The 14,128-nt window shown below is 43.4% G+C and overlaps 1 protein-coding gene across 9 annotated transcripts in view; it reads left to right on the top strand.

The window, feature by feature from the left end:
* Positions 1 to 13,838, top strand: part of GIGYF2 (GRB10 interacting GYF protein 2) — a 73,033-nt gene extending 59,195 nt beyond the window's left edge. For 5 of the 9 annotated variants that reach the window (XM_071566969.1, XM_071566966.1, XM_071566972.1 and 2 more), the window contains 11 exons: positions 190 to 351; positions 2,167 to 2,268; positions 5,089 to 5,247; positions 6,417 to 6,653; positions 7,210 to 7,332; positions 7,956 to 8,156; positions 8,267 to 8,472; positions 8,762 to 8,916; positions 9,371 to 9,540; positions 10,443 to 10,590; positions 12,403 to 13,838. In XM_071566969.1, the coding sequence (XP_071423070.1) occupies positions 190 to 351; positions 2,167 to 2,268; positions 5,089 to 5,247; positions 6,417 to 6,653; positions 7,210 to 7,332; positions 7,956 to 8,156; positions 8,267 to 8,472; positions 8,762 to 8,916; positions 9,371 to 9,540; positions 10,443 to 10,590; positions 12,403 to 12,470 (1,731 nt within the window). In that variant the 3' untranslated portion in view covers positions 12,471 to 13,838. The remainder of the gene's footprint in view (positions 1 to 189; positions 352 to 2,166; positions 2,269 to 5,088; positions 5,248 to 6,416; positions 6,654 to 7,209; positions 7,333 to 7,955; positions 8,157 to 8,266; positions 8,473 to 8,761; positions 8,917 to 9,370; positions 9,541 to 10,442; positions 10,591 to 12,402) is intronic. The other 4 variants (XM_071566971.1, XM_071566970.1, XM_071566968.1 and 1 more) reach the window with 3 other exon arrangements.
* Positions 13,839 to 14,128: the final 290 nt, after the last annotated feature.

The raw sequence follows: 14,128 nt of genomic DNA, 5'->3' as shown, positions 1-14,128 counted from the left end.
GAATTGTTCTAGACTGTTGGAGGACTCTGACCCTAGTAGGCAGCCAGCTGATAGGTCAAATGCCAGTCAAGGGACAGTATTTGTCAGAGGCTTCATCTGTTAAGCCGTTACTCTAATTCAGCAGTTGCCCTAAGAAATGGTGTAGGAATACGTTACCTGCATCTGAGTATAGTTTTATGTGAATTGTAGCTAGAGCAAGAGAGGAGAGAAGTGGAAATGAGGGCCAAACGAGAGGAAGAGGAGAGGAAAAGGCAGGAGGAGCTTCGGAGGCAACAAGAAGAGCTACTTAGGAGGCAGCAGGAAGATGAGAGGAAACGACGGGAAGAAGAAGAACTGGCCCGCAGGAAGCAAGTGAGTTTCCGCAATGTAGTTAATCTCTAATTAATTATAATACTTTATAAAACTCACTTTAGGAATCCTGTGGGGTCTAATTAATCTTTGGTAGGTGTGTATGAAGACAGTTTTAATATTTTTCGTGTGAGTATATGAAATTATGATTCTTCTGTACTTGATTTGTAAGAGCCCAAATTGCAATCTGAGAAATGGGCTTTGATGCTTCACTTTGATAGGTTCCTGTTTGGGAGCTGAGGGGCTTTATTCTTTGTGGAATATTTCCTCCCAACTTGTTAGTGCCAATATTAGACTTCAGTTAGTTGCCTGTTTTTTTTGTATGTTTAATCTTTGTTGTTTATGCAGTCTAGTGTTTTATATGGGCTCGTTTTGGAGTAGATGGAGCTTGAGCAGCTGTTTCAAATGATTAAGAGATAGAGAGCTACAGTGGGGGAAAAAAGTGATGTGACATTGAGCTTATTTTTCCCCTGTTAATTTTTTTTTTACTTAGTAAATAATTTTTTAAATGAATTATTATCTTGGTAGTAGAGTCTGTCAGCCTTTTTTCCTGAGTTGATATTTGGGAAAGGAAAGGATGTAGTTTGGTCAGGCAAATCTATTAAAAAGACTTATGTGATGAGTGTTGCAGTAGGAGAATGAATGTGGGAGTTGTAGTATGTTCTTAATCTTCCAAGAATACAAAATAGAGGCATTACTAGTTTGGCTTTTTTAGCATTTCCTTCTGAATTCTGCATGGAAGAAAATTTGGTTGTGCCTTAAGTGTTGTAAGAGGGAAAGACAGTGCAAGTTAAAGTTTTCACCTGCATGTGAAGAATAAGGGCAAGTACATGGCTGAGCTTATTCAGTAAGGAGTTTAAATGCCCTGAAAAGCACCACAACAATTATAGGCAAAAGTAATAAGTAATTGTGTCCTCTATAATATTTCCTGTGTGTTTAGATGGGCAGTTGTAAAACATGTTCTGGTTCAAGGATCAGACACTTCAGAGGAAGCCTCTAGAACCTCTAGTTTTATTAGTAAGTTAGTTGCAGACCTCAGTTGACTCAGGGTTTGGGTTCTGTCACTGACAATTGGTTTTAATTGACACAGTATGACATGTAGGTAACTGTCGTGGAATCTTTTGGAATCAAGTCTACAAATGGCTCCTTGCTTTAATCTCTCTGCTTTGTGTACAGGAAGTCATTATGGTGTACAGTGGGAAAGCATCCTTTGTTTGAGGTCAAACTGGGGCACTGAAGCAATAACATACTCAAAAGTTTAACTTTTGAGTTAGATTGCTTTAGATCTGGTTTAATAACAACTCATTTTTCAGCTGATCACCTGGTAACTCAATGCGTGTCATCCATGGTGGCTTCAAGTAGACTTGGGTTGTTTCTTTTCAGTCTAACAGTTTTGCTCCTGTGTATAACTTCATGTCTATTAAATTCCAAAGTTTTGTTGTCCACTTTGGATTTGTACAGTAAACAGTCTGACTCTCCCTTTCTGAGATGCCATGGGAAGTAACTTTTTACAAGGAGGAAGCAGGACGGGGTTGAAAAGCAGTAACAGCAAGTATCTTAGTTCATTATCAATGCAATAATTGCCACAATGCTGAATGCTGAGCAGTAATGTCTTGAAAAGGTAACAAAGAGTTTAAGCACTTCTCTGGAAAGAGAAAGTAACATTGTATTTTGTATTTCAAAAAAAAAGAAACTGGTCTAATATTTGAATCTGACTTTGTACTGGAAGGCATTGTAGAATCAGGGATGAACTGATTTATTAGCATGGATTTATACAGAGGAGATGATGCTTAACAAATTTGATTAACTTCTTTTGAGGAGATGACAGTGAGAGCTGAGAGGGGTGAAGCAGTAGACTTAATCTGCCTGGACTTCAGGAAGGCTTTTGATGTAATACTGCATAAAAGACTAGTATATAAGGTTAGTAAATGTGCTGTTGATGGTGAATTCTAAATAACAAAAAAAACCTAATAGAAATTCAATTCTGTAGGATGAAATGTCGTACCAAATGTTGAATTTGGTTCTGTTCATAGTTTTCATCAATTACTTTGCACTGTGGAATTGCAAACAGTAATGCCCAGCTTGTGTAGCTCCTGTATTTCTTTTTTGTCTCTGGTCTGTTATCTTCTATTTTGTCATGATTGATTGCTTTCAGGAACAAAATTGGAGGTTTATTAACTAGCTAATGATTATTTTCTCTGAATTATGTCTTTAGTGCTCTCTTTAAAATACGTATTTCAAAGATGAGAGCAAAAAGATTCGTAAGCCCCAGTAATATGGACAAGCAGAATTGCAGGTGTTACCAACTGCAAAAAATTCCCTGTTTTATTTAAGAAATTGGAGTCTGTTCAACTGGGGATTGCTGCTTAAGGTTTTTCTGTAATACTACGGATGTTTTAAAAGGTCTGAAATCAGCTGTCTGTACAGCAAGGTGTGTGTGCTTGAAAACAATGATTAATAAAGGTGCTAAAGAACATTGGGATTCACTTGGAGCAGGAAGACATAAACATGGGAACAGCAAGTGCCAAAGGATTGAGTGTTTCCCATACAAGTCAGTGGGAGGAAGCTGAAAAGCTTTGAATGTTTTTAGTCACATACTCAAATAAAAACATAAGAAGCTACAGATGTAAATATTTTTATAGCTGTGAAGAGTAGGAAAAAAGAGTTCTGTCAGCCATGTGGTTTCCAGCTCTTCAGAATCTTACAGATTTTTTTTTCTCGTGTTGGTACAACATTGTTGGTCTTCAGCTCTGTAGGGGAGAGAGGTCTTTTAATTGCTGTCCAGCAGTGTCTCTCCTGGCATGTCTGAACAAGAGAGAGCTCCCTGCAGGTTTCCTACTGGTAATCCTAGCCTCATTCCCAAAGGCAAAGTAGGGCAGGCCTGCCAGTGAACTGCTGTTCACTGGTGACTTGGTTCATCTCAGGTACCACGTGTTCAGTCAGTGACAGCCCCCCAGCCTGGGTGAGCTGTGCCTCCCCAGCTCAGATCCTGCTCTGTGGTCTCCAGCCAGGCAGAGGAGCCTGGCACACCCCCAGCCTCCTCAGGAGACTTCTCAGGAAAAGAAACAACAAGCAGAAGTTTTCCAGCACTTGTATTGGAGGCACTTCATTCCTGTGACTTGACTGCAATGTCCAGTTAATACAGTTACAGGCCCAAGTTACAACAGTGGTTCAGGTGGTGTGTGCTGTGCATTTAAATTTTTGTGACTGTGACAAATCAAGGGCTTGATTAATGAGCAAATGAATCACAGGCTATTGGTTTATGTGCAGTTAGTGGAAATAAAACATTGCACTAAAACATTGCACTTCCATTTAGCTCTAAACCACTTCAGTGATACCCAGGAATACAGATGAAATGTCAGCTTGCAGCCAGCAGTTCTTCAGTGCCACAGGATTGCTTATCAAAGATGCTCTGTCTACTGACAGCTCTGTGCAGACATCTGAATTTGATTGTCAGAGGAAAACCCAGGCCAGTTGTTCAGGAAACCGTAGTGCAGTTTATCTCTGCTGTGTGGACATGAAGGTTTGGTATCAGATTAAATACAAAGGGTCTTAGTTTTCCCAATTCCCTGCTTTACCAGAGTTTACATCCATGCTGCACAACTAGTCCCCCATCATCCTGTGAATAATGTATTACTTACAGAAAGCATGGAAGAGTACAATTGCACAGTAGAGGTCATTTTAAAAGGAAAATACATTTATAAGAGCTTAAAAAAGTTCTTGTCCAAAAAGTAGGATAAGTCAGAAAGTGGAGAGGAAACAGAAGGGATGAAAAGCAGTGCGGCCTTAGCTCCGTTGCTTGATGTCAGAGGTGAGAAAAGGCTGCAAAAACTAAGGCTTTTTAATGCAAGGCAAAGTCGGAACTGGGAGTAAAGTTCCTCAGGTGTGCTCCCATGTAACAATATCCACCCAAAGCTGGCCAAAGTCTGCTTGTGCCCTATTCCTCCAAACAGAAGGAGCAGGATGGAAAAGCACCTATGTTGGTCTTAGAGCAGTGGGGAAGGGTGCTGCTTTCTGTGTTGAGTAAATAGCTTTGCTACTTGGAAAACAAAATGTAATTCCTTGGAAGCTCTTTAAGTAGTTTAGGGATAGCCCAAAATCAAAGCGCTCAAGAGAGCTTTTGTTGGCCATAATATTTAGATAGTATAGGGACAGTCCAGTCCAAGCCCTGTCACAGAGTCACATCTCTGAGACTTCCACAGCTGCAGTGTCTGTGAGTGCACTGGGCTGCTTCAGCTTCTTTCTGCTCTCTGGACATTTGGGTTGAGTGTTGTAGTGCTCTTGAGTTGTCAGTGTTAAGGTACTCCTGTAAGTAGGAAAAGCTTCCAACTTACAGCTGACATTCCCCCCCCCACCCCCCAGAAAAAAAAGGAGAAATTAATGATATCCCCACACTAAAATATTTATATCTAAGATTCAAGTACTGAGTGCTTAGTGGAAAGAGGACTCTCACCCTTTGTCATTCTCAACACCATTCCTCCTAAAACCAAAGATAGGCAATGATGTGATGTGTTTCTTTTTTCATTAAAATAATTATGTATGAGATGCACATTGCATCAAAATAACTTGCTGCCATGTGGGTCTATAGTGTTCAATGCAGTGTTTTGGTAGAGCTTAGCTTGGAGCCAGGGAGCTTTTCTTGAGGCCATTCATTTGGGCAAACAATGCTGTAATCTGTGTTCTGATGTGGTTTGTCAATAAAGTGGCATTTATGGACTGACATTTTGTTCCCAACTTCAGGAGGAAGCCCTGAGGCGACAACGAGAGCAGGAAATTGCACTAAGGCGGCAGCGGGAGGAAGAGGAGAGGCAACAGCAGGAGGAAGCACTTAGGAGATTGGAAGAAAGGAGAAGAGAAGAGGAGGAGAGACGGCAGCGAGAGGAGTTAATTCGGAAACAGGTGAAAATGGCAAACGGGACTTCTTGTATTTAAATTCTGGGGCCTGGCAGAACAAACAGGCTCTGGTACTTGCATCCCTGCCTGGGAGACCATCAGTTTTGGTGAAAGAAAGCAGAGCTTGTAGACAGTATCAGGAGAATGACAGAAGGGTCGTTCACCTGCATCTGAATTTCAGACAAAATAATCAGGATCCGATCTGTCCTTTGGAAAAGAGATTTGGGTTAAGTGCATGTTTTCCTTCATGTCTGAGCCTTAAGAATGGCTTTGCAACGTGGTATTTCTGCTCCTTTCTTCAAAGGAAAGGCAGGGTACAGTACCAGAGTACAAACCGAAGTTTGAGTTACCACACTGGGCCTTTACTACAGAATTGTTATCTTCTACTATAGAATTGTGTCACCTGCCATTCTTTCTGTACAATGCCAAGACTGTATCTGCTACCAGAGTTTCAGCTTTTTTTCATCCCTTTTTCTGTCTGTCTTACAGCATTTTTTTTCCTTGGGGTCAGCTTTAGACCCATATGGGGGTTCCATATAGGGGAACTTCAGCTTTCAGCCCCCTAATTGATACTGTCACAGTCCCTCACTCATACTAATCTTGAAACATAATTGGCTTCACATTAACTTCCAGGTCCATTTGAGAAATCCCAGTTAGTATTTAAAAATTCCTTTTCAGGGTACTCTCTTGTAAGATGTTCATCCCTGTTTCTGTCCGACTGCACAGTTGTCTCCTTTGTTTGCAGAAGCATCTTCACTGCAACTCTAGTGTTGAGTAACTCCAGTAAACATCTCCTTCTTTGTCACCTGTTTCTTCTTCTGTGTTATTTCTGCTGAGTTCTATTCCACTGAATGTGTGACAGCACTGTGAGCAGGAGAAGCAGGTAGAAGCTCAGACTGAAAGGTGCATGACTCTTAGAAAGAAAATAGTATAGAAGGAGCTTGTCTGAACTTGGGAGATGTCAGTCCCTTCCAAGTTCCTTGGTAGGCCAGTGGGAAGCTTGTATTTTTGGGGAATATAGGCTATGTTACAGGGCTTTCCTGCCTGAGAAATAATAAAGGTAAATGAACAACCAGATTACAGCACAAAGGCCTCTCTCTGTTCTCTCAAAGAGTAGGAGTATTTTCAATTTTGCTAAGTCTACTTAGCCTTTATCCCCCTGTCTGTCCTGGAAGGAAGAGGAGGCTGCCAAGTGGGCTCGTGAGGAGGAAGAGGCGCAGCGGCGGCTGGAGGAGAGTCGGCTGCGCATGGAGGAGGAGGCGGCACGGCAGCGGCTGGAGGAGGAGGAGCGGAAGCGCAAGGAGCTGGAACTCCAGCGCCAGAAGGAGATCATGAGGCAGAGGCAGCAGCAGCAGGAGGCTCTACGGAGGCTGCAGCAGCAACAGCAACAGCAACAACTTGCACAAATGAAGGTAAAGTGTTCCTGCTGTTTGGCATCCTCCTGTGGTTCCACAGCTGGGCTCAGGGCTGTCTGTAGTAGTTTGGACACAGATGGATGAACTGTCTGGAAAGGGAGGAGGGCCAATAGTTGAGTATGAAAGTGATGGGAAGAGGAAGGTAAGTTACAAATTTAAAGAGAAAGGTTCTGTCAGTAGAAGCACACTGGGAGGGACTCACAGGTAGGTACAGATGTTTATTCTGCCACAATGAGCAAGGGCCAGTGCCAAGTTCCTAAAGCCTGGAGTTCCTCAAGTATTTGAAATCTAAATTGATTGCTGTTTTTCAGGGAATTATGCTTTGCATTATTCTTGATACACTATGATACATCAGAGGGCAATTCAAAGAAATGTGCAGTTTATACTTGGTATCTTTTTGTACTTAATTATACCATTTTATACTTTCTAGAGTTTTGTTAAACTTCGAAGGAGGCCTTTCTTTTCCCCTGGGGCTTATACTATATTTTCATGACTATACTCCAGCAGTATTCTCTAAAATGTTTTGTAATTCCTGATGTCTGTTTTGCCCCAGCTTCCTTCATCTTCAACGTGGGGTCAGCAATCAAATTCAGGAGCTTGTCAATCCCAGACCACGCTGTCATTGGCAGAAATCCAAAAGTTAGAAGAAGAACGAGAACGGCAGCTTCGAGAAGAGGTAGATGCTAACAGGAGCAGAGTCTGTGTGGTTACAGTGGCCTCAGCCACATGGCTGCTTAGCTGCCACTGAAATTGTTTGCTGGAATAGTGAGGATGAGGAATTGTTTTTTTGCAATAGCATAGCTCAAATAAAATCCTCTCTTTCAGGCATAGGTTCAGTAAGGACTTACGTGAAAGTTTCTATAACTTTCTAGTACAGGTATCTGAAAGGAGGGAAAACTGCACCCTTTTAATCCCAGGAGTAAAATATGTTCACAAAGCAGTATAAAGTTATTTCACATCTATAATATATTTGCAGATATGCACAAGACCAGAGCAGTTTAAGGAAGGGTGGCCTGGGAGGGGAACAAGTGATGGTAGTAGAGAAAGTATTCTTCCAAGATCCCAAATGTTTATCTGACTGCAGTCAGGATTTGATAAATTTAGTAATTCTTAAGTTAGCAAATAATTTGTTTCCTGGTTACTTAATTAGCGACTCTTTTTGTGGGAACTGTAATGGCCCAAAAAATAATAGGTAGCCAGACTTCTCCAGAAAGAAAATGAAGTCAGTTTAAAACCAGTTTTCAAATAGTAGTGAGCTTCTGTAAGTATGAACAAGCACTTTTGTCTTGCGTGCAACAGCAAAGGCGTCAGCAGCGGGAACTAATGAAGGCCCTCCAGCAGCAGCAGCAACAGCAGCAAAAGTTGTCAGGCTGGGGGAATGTCACCAAATCAACAGGCACTGCCAAGTCCCTGCTGGAGATCCAACAGGAGGAGGCGAGGCAGATGCAGAAACAGCAGCAACAGCAGCACCAGCAGCCCAACAGAGTCAGAAACACCACGGTAAGTGTGCTGTGTGTCCCTCCATGTGCGAACAGCCAGTTTGCTGTGTTGGGTCAGTCCTGCTCTGCCAGGGCAGGTGATAATAACCAGGATCTCTTTATGTTTCTCAGCACTCCAACCTGCACACCAGCATTGGGAATTCAGTGTGGGGCTCCCTAAACACTAATCCCAGCAACCAGTGGGCATCTGACCTAGTCAGTAGCATCTGGAGCAATGCTGATACCAAAAACTCCAACATGGGTTTCTGGGATGATGCAGTGAAGGAAGTGGGACCTCGTAACTCGACCAACAAAAACAAAAGCAATGCCAGCCTCAGGTAGGAACTGGGGAAGGAGCTGTTGCAAAGAAAGGCTGCCATTCATAAGATGATCACTTAGCAGTCAGAACATCTGTGTGTGTCCTTTGTTTTCTGTGTCGCTCAGGATCTGTTTTGACAACAAAAATAGTTAGTAGGTGATCACTCACAGTCTGTTTTGTCATCTGCTTGGAAAATTATTTGGTTCTTAAAAAGTGTTTGCATCTTGTAAAATAGGGAGGTTTTTAACACTGTACTGTGGGCAGGTGTGGTAGTTAATAACCTAATATGTGCATTTTCTTTGCCTCAGTAAATCTGTAGGTATTACAAGTAGACAAAACAAGAAGGTAGAAGAAGAGGAGAAGCTGTTGAAATTGTTCCAGGGGGTTAATAAAGCCCAGGATGGATTCACTCAGTGGTGTGAACAGATGCTTCATGCACTCAACACAGCCAACAACTTAGATGGTAAGAGGTGGGCAGGAATGGAAGAAGCAATACCCAGCTTGTTTCCTAGACAGGTAGATCTGGGGGACTGTAATGACATTGAAGGACTGTTTTCAGTGCAAAATGGCTTCATTAAATAGTGACCTGAAGAACTGGCTGTGTCATCATCTCCATGGTTTTAGTTATCCCAACTACAGCCAAGTAAAACTGGAGCCAGTTTTAAAGTGTCACCCAGAGCCTGCTGAGGGTTTCTGGTGGTTGTGAAAGCATTATCAGGAAGAGATAAGGATCCAGTTTTATCATGGATTGCATGACAGCCTACTGCCATATCAGTAGGGAACTTGGAAGGGCAAGCTGTTTGCTATGGCTGCTAGATCAGGGAATCTGTGACACAGAAATCGAGAGTTGGTGTTTATTGCACGTGTGTGTTTGCAGATCAGCATGCGTTCTCTCATGCTCTGCCTTCTTCTTGCAGTTCCCACGTTTGTTTCTTTCCTGAAGGAAGTGGAGTCTCCCTATGAGGTCCATGACTACATCAGAGCCTACCTTGGAGACACTCCTGAGGCCAAGGAGTTTGCCAAGCAGTTTCTTGAGCGCCGTGCCAAACAGAAAGCCAGTCAGCAGAGGCAACAGCAGCAACAGCAGGTAAATCCTACTCACTGCAGTCCAGGAGTGCTTGGAGACTCTTGGAGTCTGGAGAGGCTGTGTTCTGTTTCCTGTGCTTCATTAATGAGCAGCGCTTAACAGGTCCTGTGCAATGTAGAGAGTAAAGCAGATCTCAGATTTTTCCTTTGTAACAGCTGTGGATCAAACAGCGTCTCTGCCTGCTGATCCAGGACGCGCCTTGGAGCCATGGGCTGGTTGCCGCCGTGGCCAGTACTGCCACACGTGATGTAGGAGGCACATTGGGCTCTTTGAATGTTTTCTGTGATGCCGTGAGAGCCCCCCCCAAAGCAGGTCTCCGAGCCAATTTTGTGTGGGATAAGATAAAAAGTAAAGTCCTTTTAACATTAGGCCTACGGCCCACAGGAATACATGATGACATGCATGTGCCCTCCAGTTCTAGTTTCCATGGCTTTTATAATATGATCTCTCCAATCATTACTTTACACATTTCTCAGTCCAGCCTCAGTCCTGCCCCTGGTCCCACCCCAGGAATTGATTCTGGGGGGGTTGATGAGACCCTCTGTCTTCACCAGCTCCTCTTCTTCGGGCACACAAAGGTTTCTTGGAGTTCTTCCAGTTCTGACTTCTGGGACACTCTGACCTGTGTTTGATTTGTTCTGTAGGCCTTTCTGATATCTTCCAGCTCTTTACCTTGAAGAGAGTCTAAACTAAGAGAATTTGAGCTACTGATAAATGCTAAGGGTTATATAAGCAATGAACTTAGGCTGCCAGAATACTAGCACCTTAAATCTACATTTGCTACAGTTACTGTGTTCCTAAAATCTATAAAATGTGAAAATCAAAAATCCCTTTGGCATCATCTGCATAAATAAACCAAACTTAGTTGCGCTTTACAGTCTTGTCCTGAATTTGTTTTGTAGGATTCAGTGTGGGGGATGAACCACACTTCGCTACATTCGGTCTTTCAGACCAACCAGAGCAACAACCAGCAATCGAATTTCGAGGCTGTGCAGAGCGGGAAGAAAAAGAAGAAACAGAAGATGGTTCGGGCAGATCCGAGCTTGTTAGGTCAGTCCTCATTGTCAGAAATTGGTGTTCAGTTTGGTGGTGGGAGTGTGCCTTGTGGAGTGTGGAACTGACCTTAGATATGGTAATACTGAATTTGAGGAAAGTTGACATGCCTTAGAGTTTGTTTCAATGCTGTTGTTATTTAAAGATTTGAAAAATTCCATGCAAGCCTCATGGAAAGCTTTTGTCAAACTTTCCCTAATTTAAAGGCCTCTTAGATTATTACCTGGAAACCTTTAAGTAGTTCAGGGATGTCAGTTAAACTGCCTTTCCTCTTGTGAGTTGGCTTGTGCCTATTTTATTGATTTAATACTAATTCAGTCTTTGAAGACAAGCACGTCATCTGTTCCTGCATGAGGAGCAGCTTCCTGAGGCTGCCTTTATACTTTCCCACCCTTTTAGAGGAGCCAACCACCCTAGGCAGAAAAGACAGCAAGGGTGGAAGTGGTCACAGGTTTGCAGTTGGAGGCAATGTTGAAATCATTAGCAGTCCTTTATTTAGTATGTTCTCTGTCTTGATTTTTATGTGAGGATGGTATTGACCAGCTCCTGTAGCATTGATGGAAAGGTTTCTTTATATTTAAGGGCATCATGTAGGTCCATGAGCACTAGGGGTGTAATTTGTGTACAATAAACATGTCCACATTTGTGCTCTGTGGGACAGAAGGAAACCAGGTTAACTGTACTGGGCCAGTGCTTGTGTGCTGGGGCTTCTTAGCCCACATTCATGTAAAGGAGCCTGGCATTACCCCACTGAAATCACTGCTGACAAGAGCCCTGCCTTTGTTTTTGTCTTTTGTTCTCACCAAAACCAGTACTCTTCACCCAAACCAGGGATTTCCATTTTCAGTGCAATCCTTACATTCACCACCCCAGTGAGTCTGATCTGGGGACTCAGTTGAATTCATTGAAAAAACCCAACTCGTGTGATGTGAAGAAGTCACTAAATACAATTTTAGAAGTTGCAACTGTAAGAGAAGTGGCACATGCAACTTCTTAAAAAGGAGTACACTCTTTTACATAATAATTTCCAGTCCTTGTAGGTAACACAGTGCCACGAGAGGGAGCTAGAATGATTTTCCTATCTATTGAACAGACCATTTCCTGCCGCCTGAAGATAGGACTGTGGAAAGCAGTTGGTTCTCTAGTACAGAGCAGCCTATATGGCAGTGGAGTATCAACTCTGTGTTTAGTAAATACACCGGAAAACTTTCTCATTTCTCATACTCCCTATGGGGTTGGTACAGCCATGAAAATGGGATTTCAGGAAGAAAGTTGCATACCATTGGATTTTTTTAGCTTGTTGAAAGTGTGTTCACTTTTTCTTATACTTTCTAACATGTATCATGTCCTCAGCACTTCGTGGCTAAAAGGTTGGGTAGAAGTGTGGGTGCATTTGAGCCACCTGCATGGCCCTGTTTAACTGTATATTTTCATGTTGTGCTCCTAAGACAGAATTGTAAAAAAAAGGCATTTCACACATTTCATAAGTACATGTATTTAGACTTTAAAATAAGGGGTAAAATTGCTCACAGCCCCCAAAGTGTTGGGCATGATTCAACATTTAGATTCCAAGTTCTACAAAGGTCCATTTCTGCTGCTTAGACCCTGCAGGGAGGGTGTTGACAGCCACTTCCAAGTACTACTTAACTTAAACGTGCTCCCTTCCAAGGTGTTGCAGAGCCATGTCACCACTGGTGCCTCTGGTGCACTTGGTCTTGCACTTGCTACTGCACACCCCAGGTTTATTTATCCCACCAAATACAGTGTCCCACAGCCAGATTTGTAACTCCAGTCCTGTTTGGTTCACAGGGTTCTCAGTGAATGCCTCATCAGAGCGGCTCAATATGGGAGAAATAGAGACTTTGGAAGACTACTGAGCATGTGCAAATCAACTGGCTTTTCCCGCATCTGTTAACCATGGATTCTCCGTTCGGACACAGTGCTCTCCACCGTGTGTTGTTCTTCACCTCGCAGTGAATCACAGGATCAATCATCTCAGGCTGCTTCCTCTGGCCCCAGCAAACCCTTTGTGCCCAGGACTGCACAGGCACTATTCCTGCTGTCAGCCCAGAGCCACGTGGACGTTGTTCAGAGTCCTGGGAGGGTGGGAGTTCGGATCCGTTCACAACACGGCTGATTTGGGCAGCAAGCTTTCACTGTGCTGTGATTCCTTCTGCTGGCATACCTGGAAAAAAAAATCAATTGGGATTCTGCAAACCGTTGCTTCCCTCTCCTGGTTACTCTTACCACATCCAACACGTGCAGTCATTTGGAGAGAGAGAGAGAGAGTGAGAGCGAGAGCGAGAGTTTGTGGTTAACAGATGTTGGTCAAACCCGAAATGCCACGCGGGTTCTGCCTGGGTGCTCCATCAGGGCGAGGTGCTCTCCCAGGCCAGGAGCTGCATTCATAAGCTAACTTAGAACTGGCAACAGCACGAGAGGGGTGGTGGCGGGCGCAGTTTAGCTTGGGTTGGTTGGAAGTTGCACACCCCCTGCCAGCCCTTCTCAGCACATTATTTTTGGAGGGAAAGCTCGAGTCTGTCTTCGTTAGGTGGTGATGCCGGAGCTGGTGGAGTTGCCCGTTGACATACTCCAGCCTTCCTGGACAAGTGGGGACTTTTGCTCTGGGAAGAAAGGGGGTGGCATCTCTTCTTTTGGGTTGAGTTTACCCCATGGATGCTACCTTCAGAGGGTTAGGACCAGTTTATTTTGAGCTCTTTCCTGCAAATTTGTCTCGTTTAAGAGACAGTGGGATCTTTACGTGTGGATCTGTAGTCTTTGCAGAGGGTGGACACTGGCTCTCAGACACCTGCCCTGGCAGTCTCAGCTGGGTGTCTTCTCAGTGCTTAGGTAACGAGCAGAGATACCCTTTCATCGTGAAGAGAGACCCTGGAGGATGAAGCTTTGTGCAATGATGGCCCTGCTTATCTTCTACACCTTAAACTACTTCATGCACCTTCACTGAGATCCATAATCTCCAAGTATTTATGGAATCATAACCTTCTTCTCTCACTGAAAGATTAATGCCACCTTCCCTGCTCCACCTGCCCGCCCACCTACGTGCACACACCACAAAGAAAGAGAAGGAAAACTGCCAAATGCACTGTTTGAACCCCCTGGTCCCATCTCACATCCCCAGAGGGTTATAACCTGCGAGGGAGATCCGCTGCAGTTTTGGTGGAGTTGTATAAAGGTGTCTGTTGTTCTGTCATCACTGCCTAAAGAAAACAGTTCGAGTTGTTCAAGAGCAGTTTGGCTTTGGATTTTATTTCATTTTGTTTATTCATTTTTTTGGGGTCACCTTCCCCTCCTCCTCCTCTCTCTTCCCCCTGCCCCCAGACATGTACAGTAACTATACAGAGACTGCTGCAGACTTGTATATAGTTTTTGGATCCAATAGCATGGAGAGACTTGGAACTGTTGCAAATCTGGTCTCCCTGTCTCCTTTGCTTTGTAAATTCATAAAAGGGGGAAGAGGGGTAGTTAAAATGTTTACAAAACTTTAAACTCCCTCTGAACTTTTGCCAGTGTTGGG

The sequence above is a fragment of the Pithys albifrons genome, chromosome 11 (genome assembly GCF_047495875.1).
Source record: "Pithys albifrons albifrons isolate INPA30051 chromosome 11, PitAlb_v1, whole genome shotgun sequence".
NCBI classification, from domain to species: domain Eukaryota; kingdom Metazoa; phylum Chordata; class Aves; order Passeriformes; family Thamnophilidae; genus Pithys; species Pithys albifrons.
Note: the sequence above shows the minus strand (reverse complement) of the source record. Positions and strands in the feature narration are given on the sequence as shown.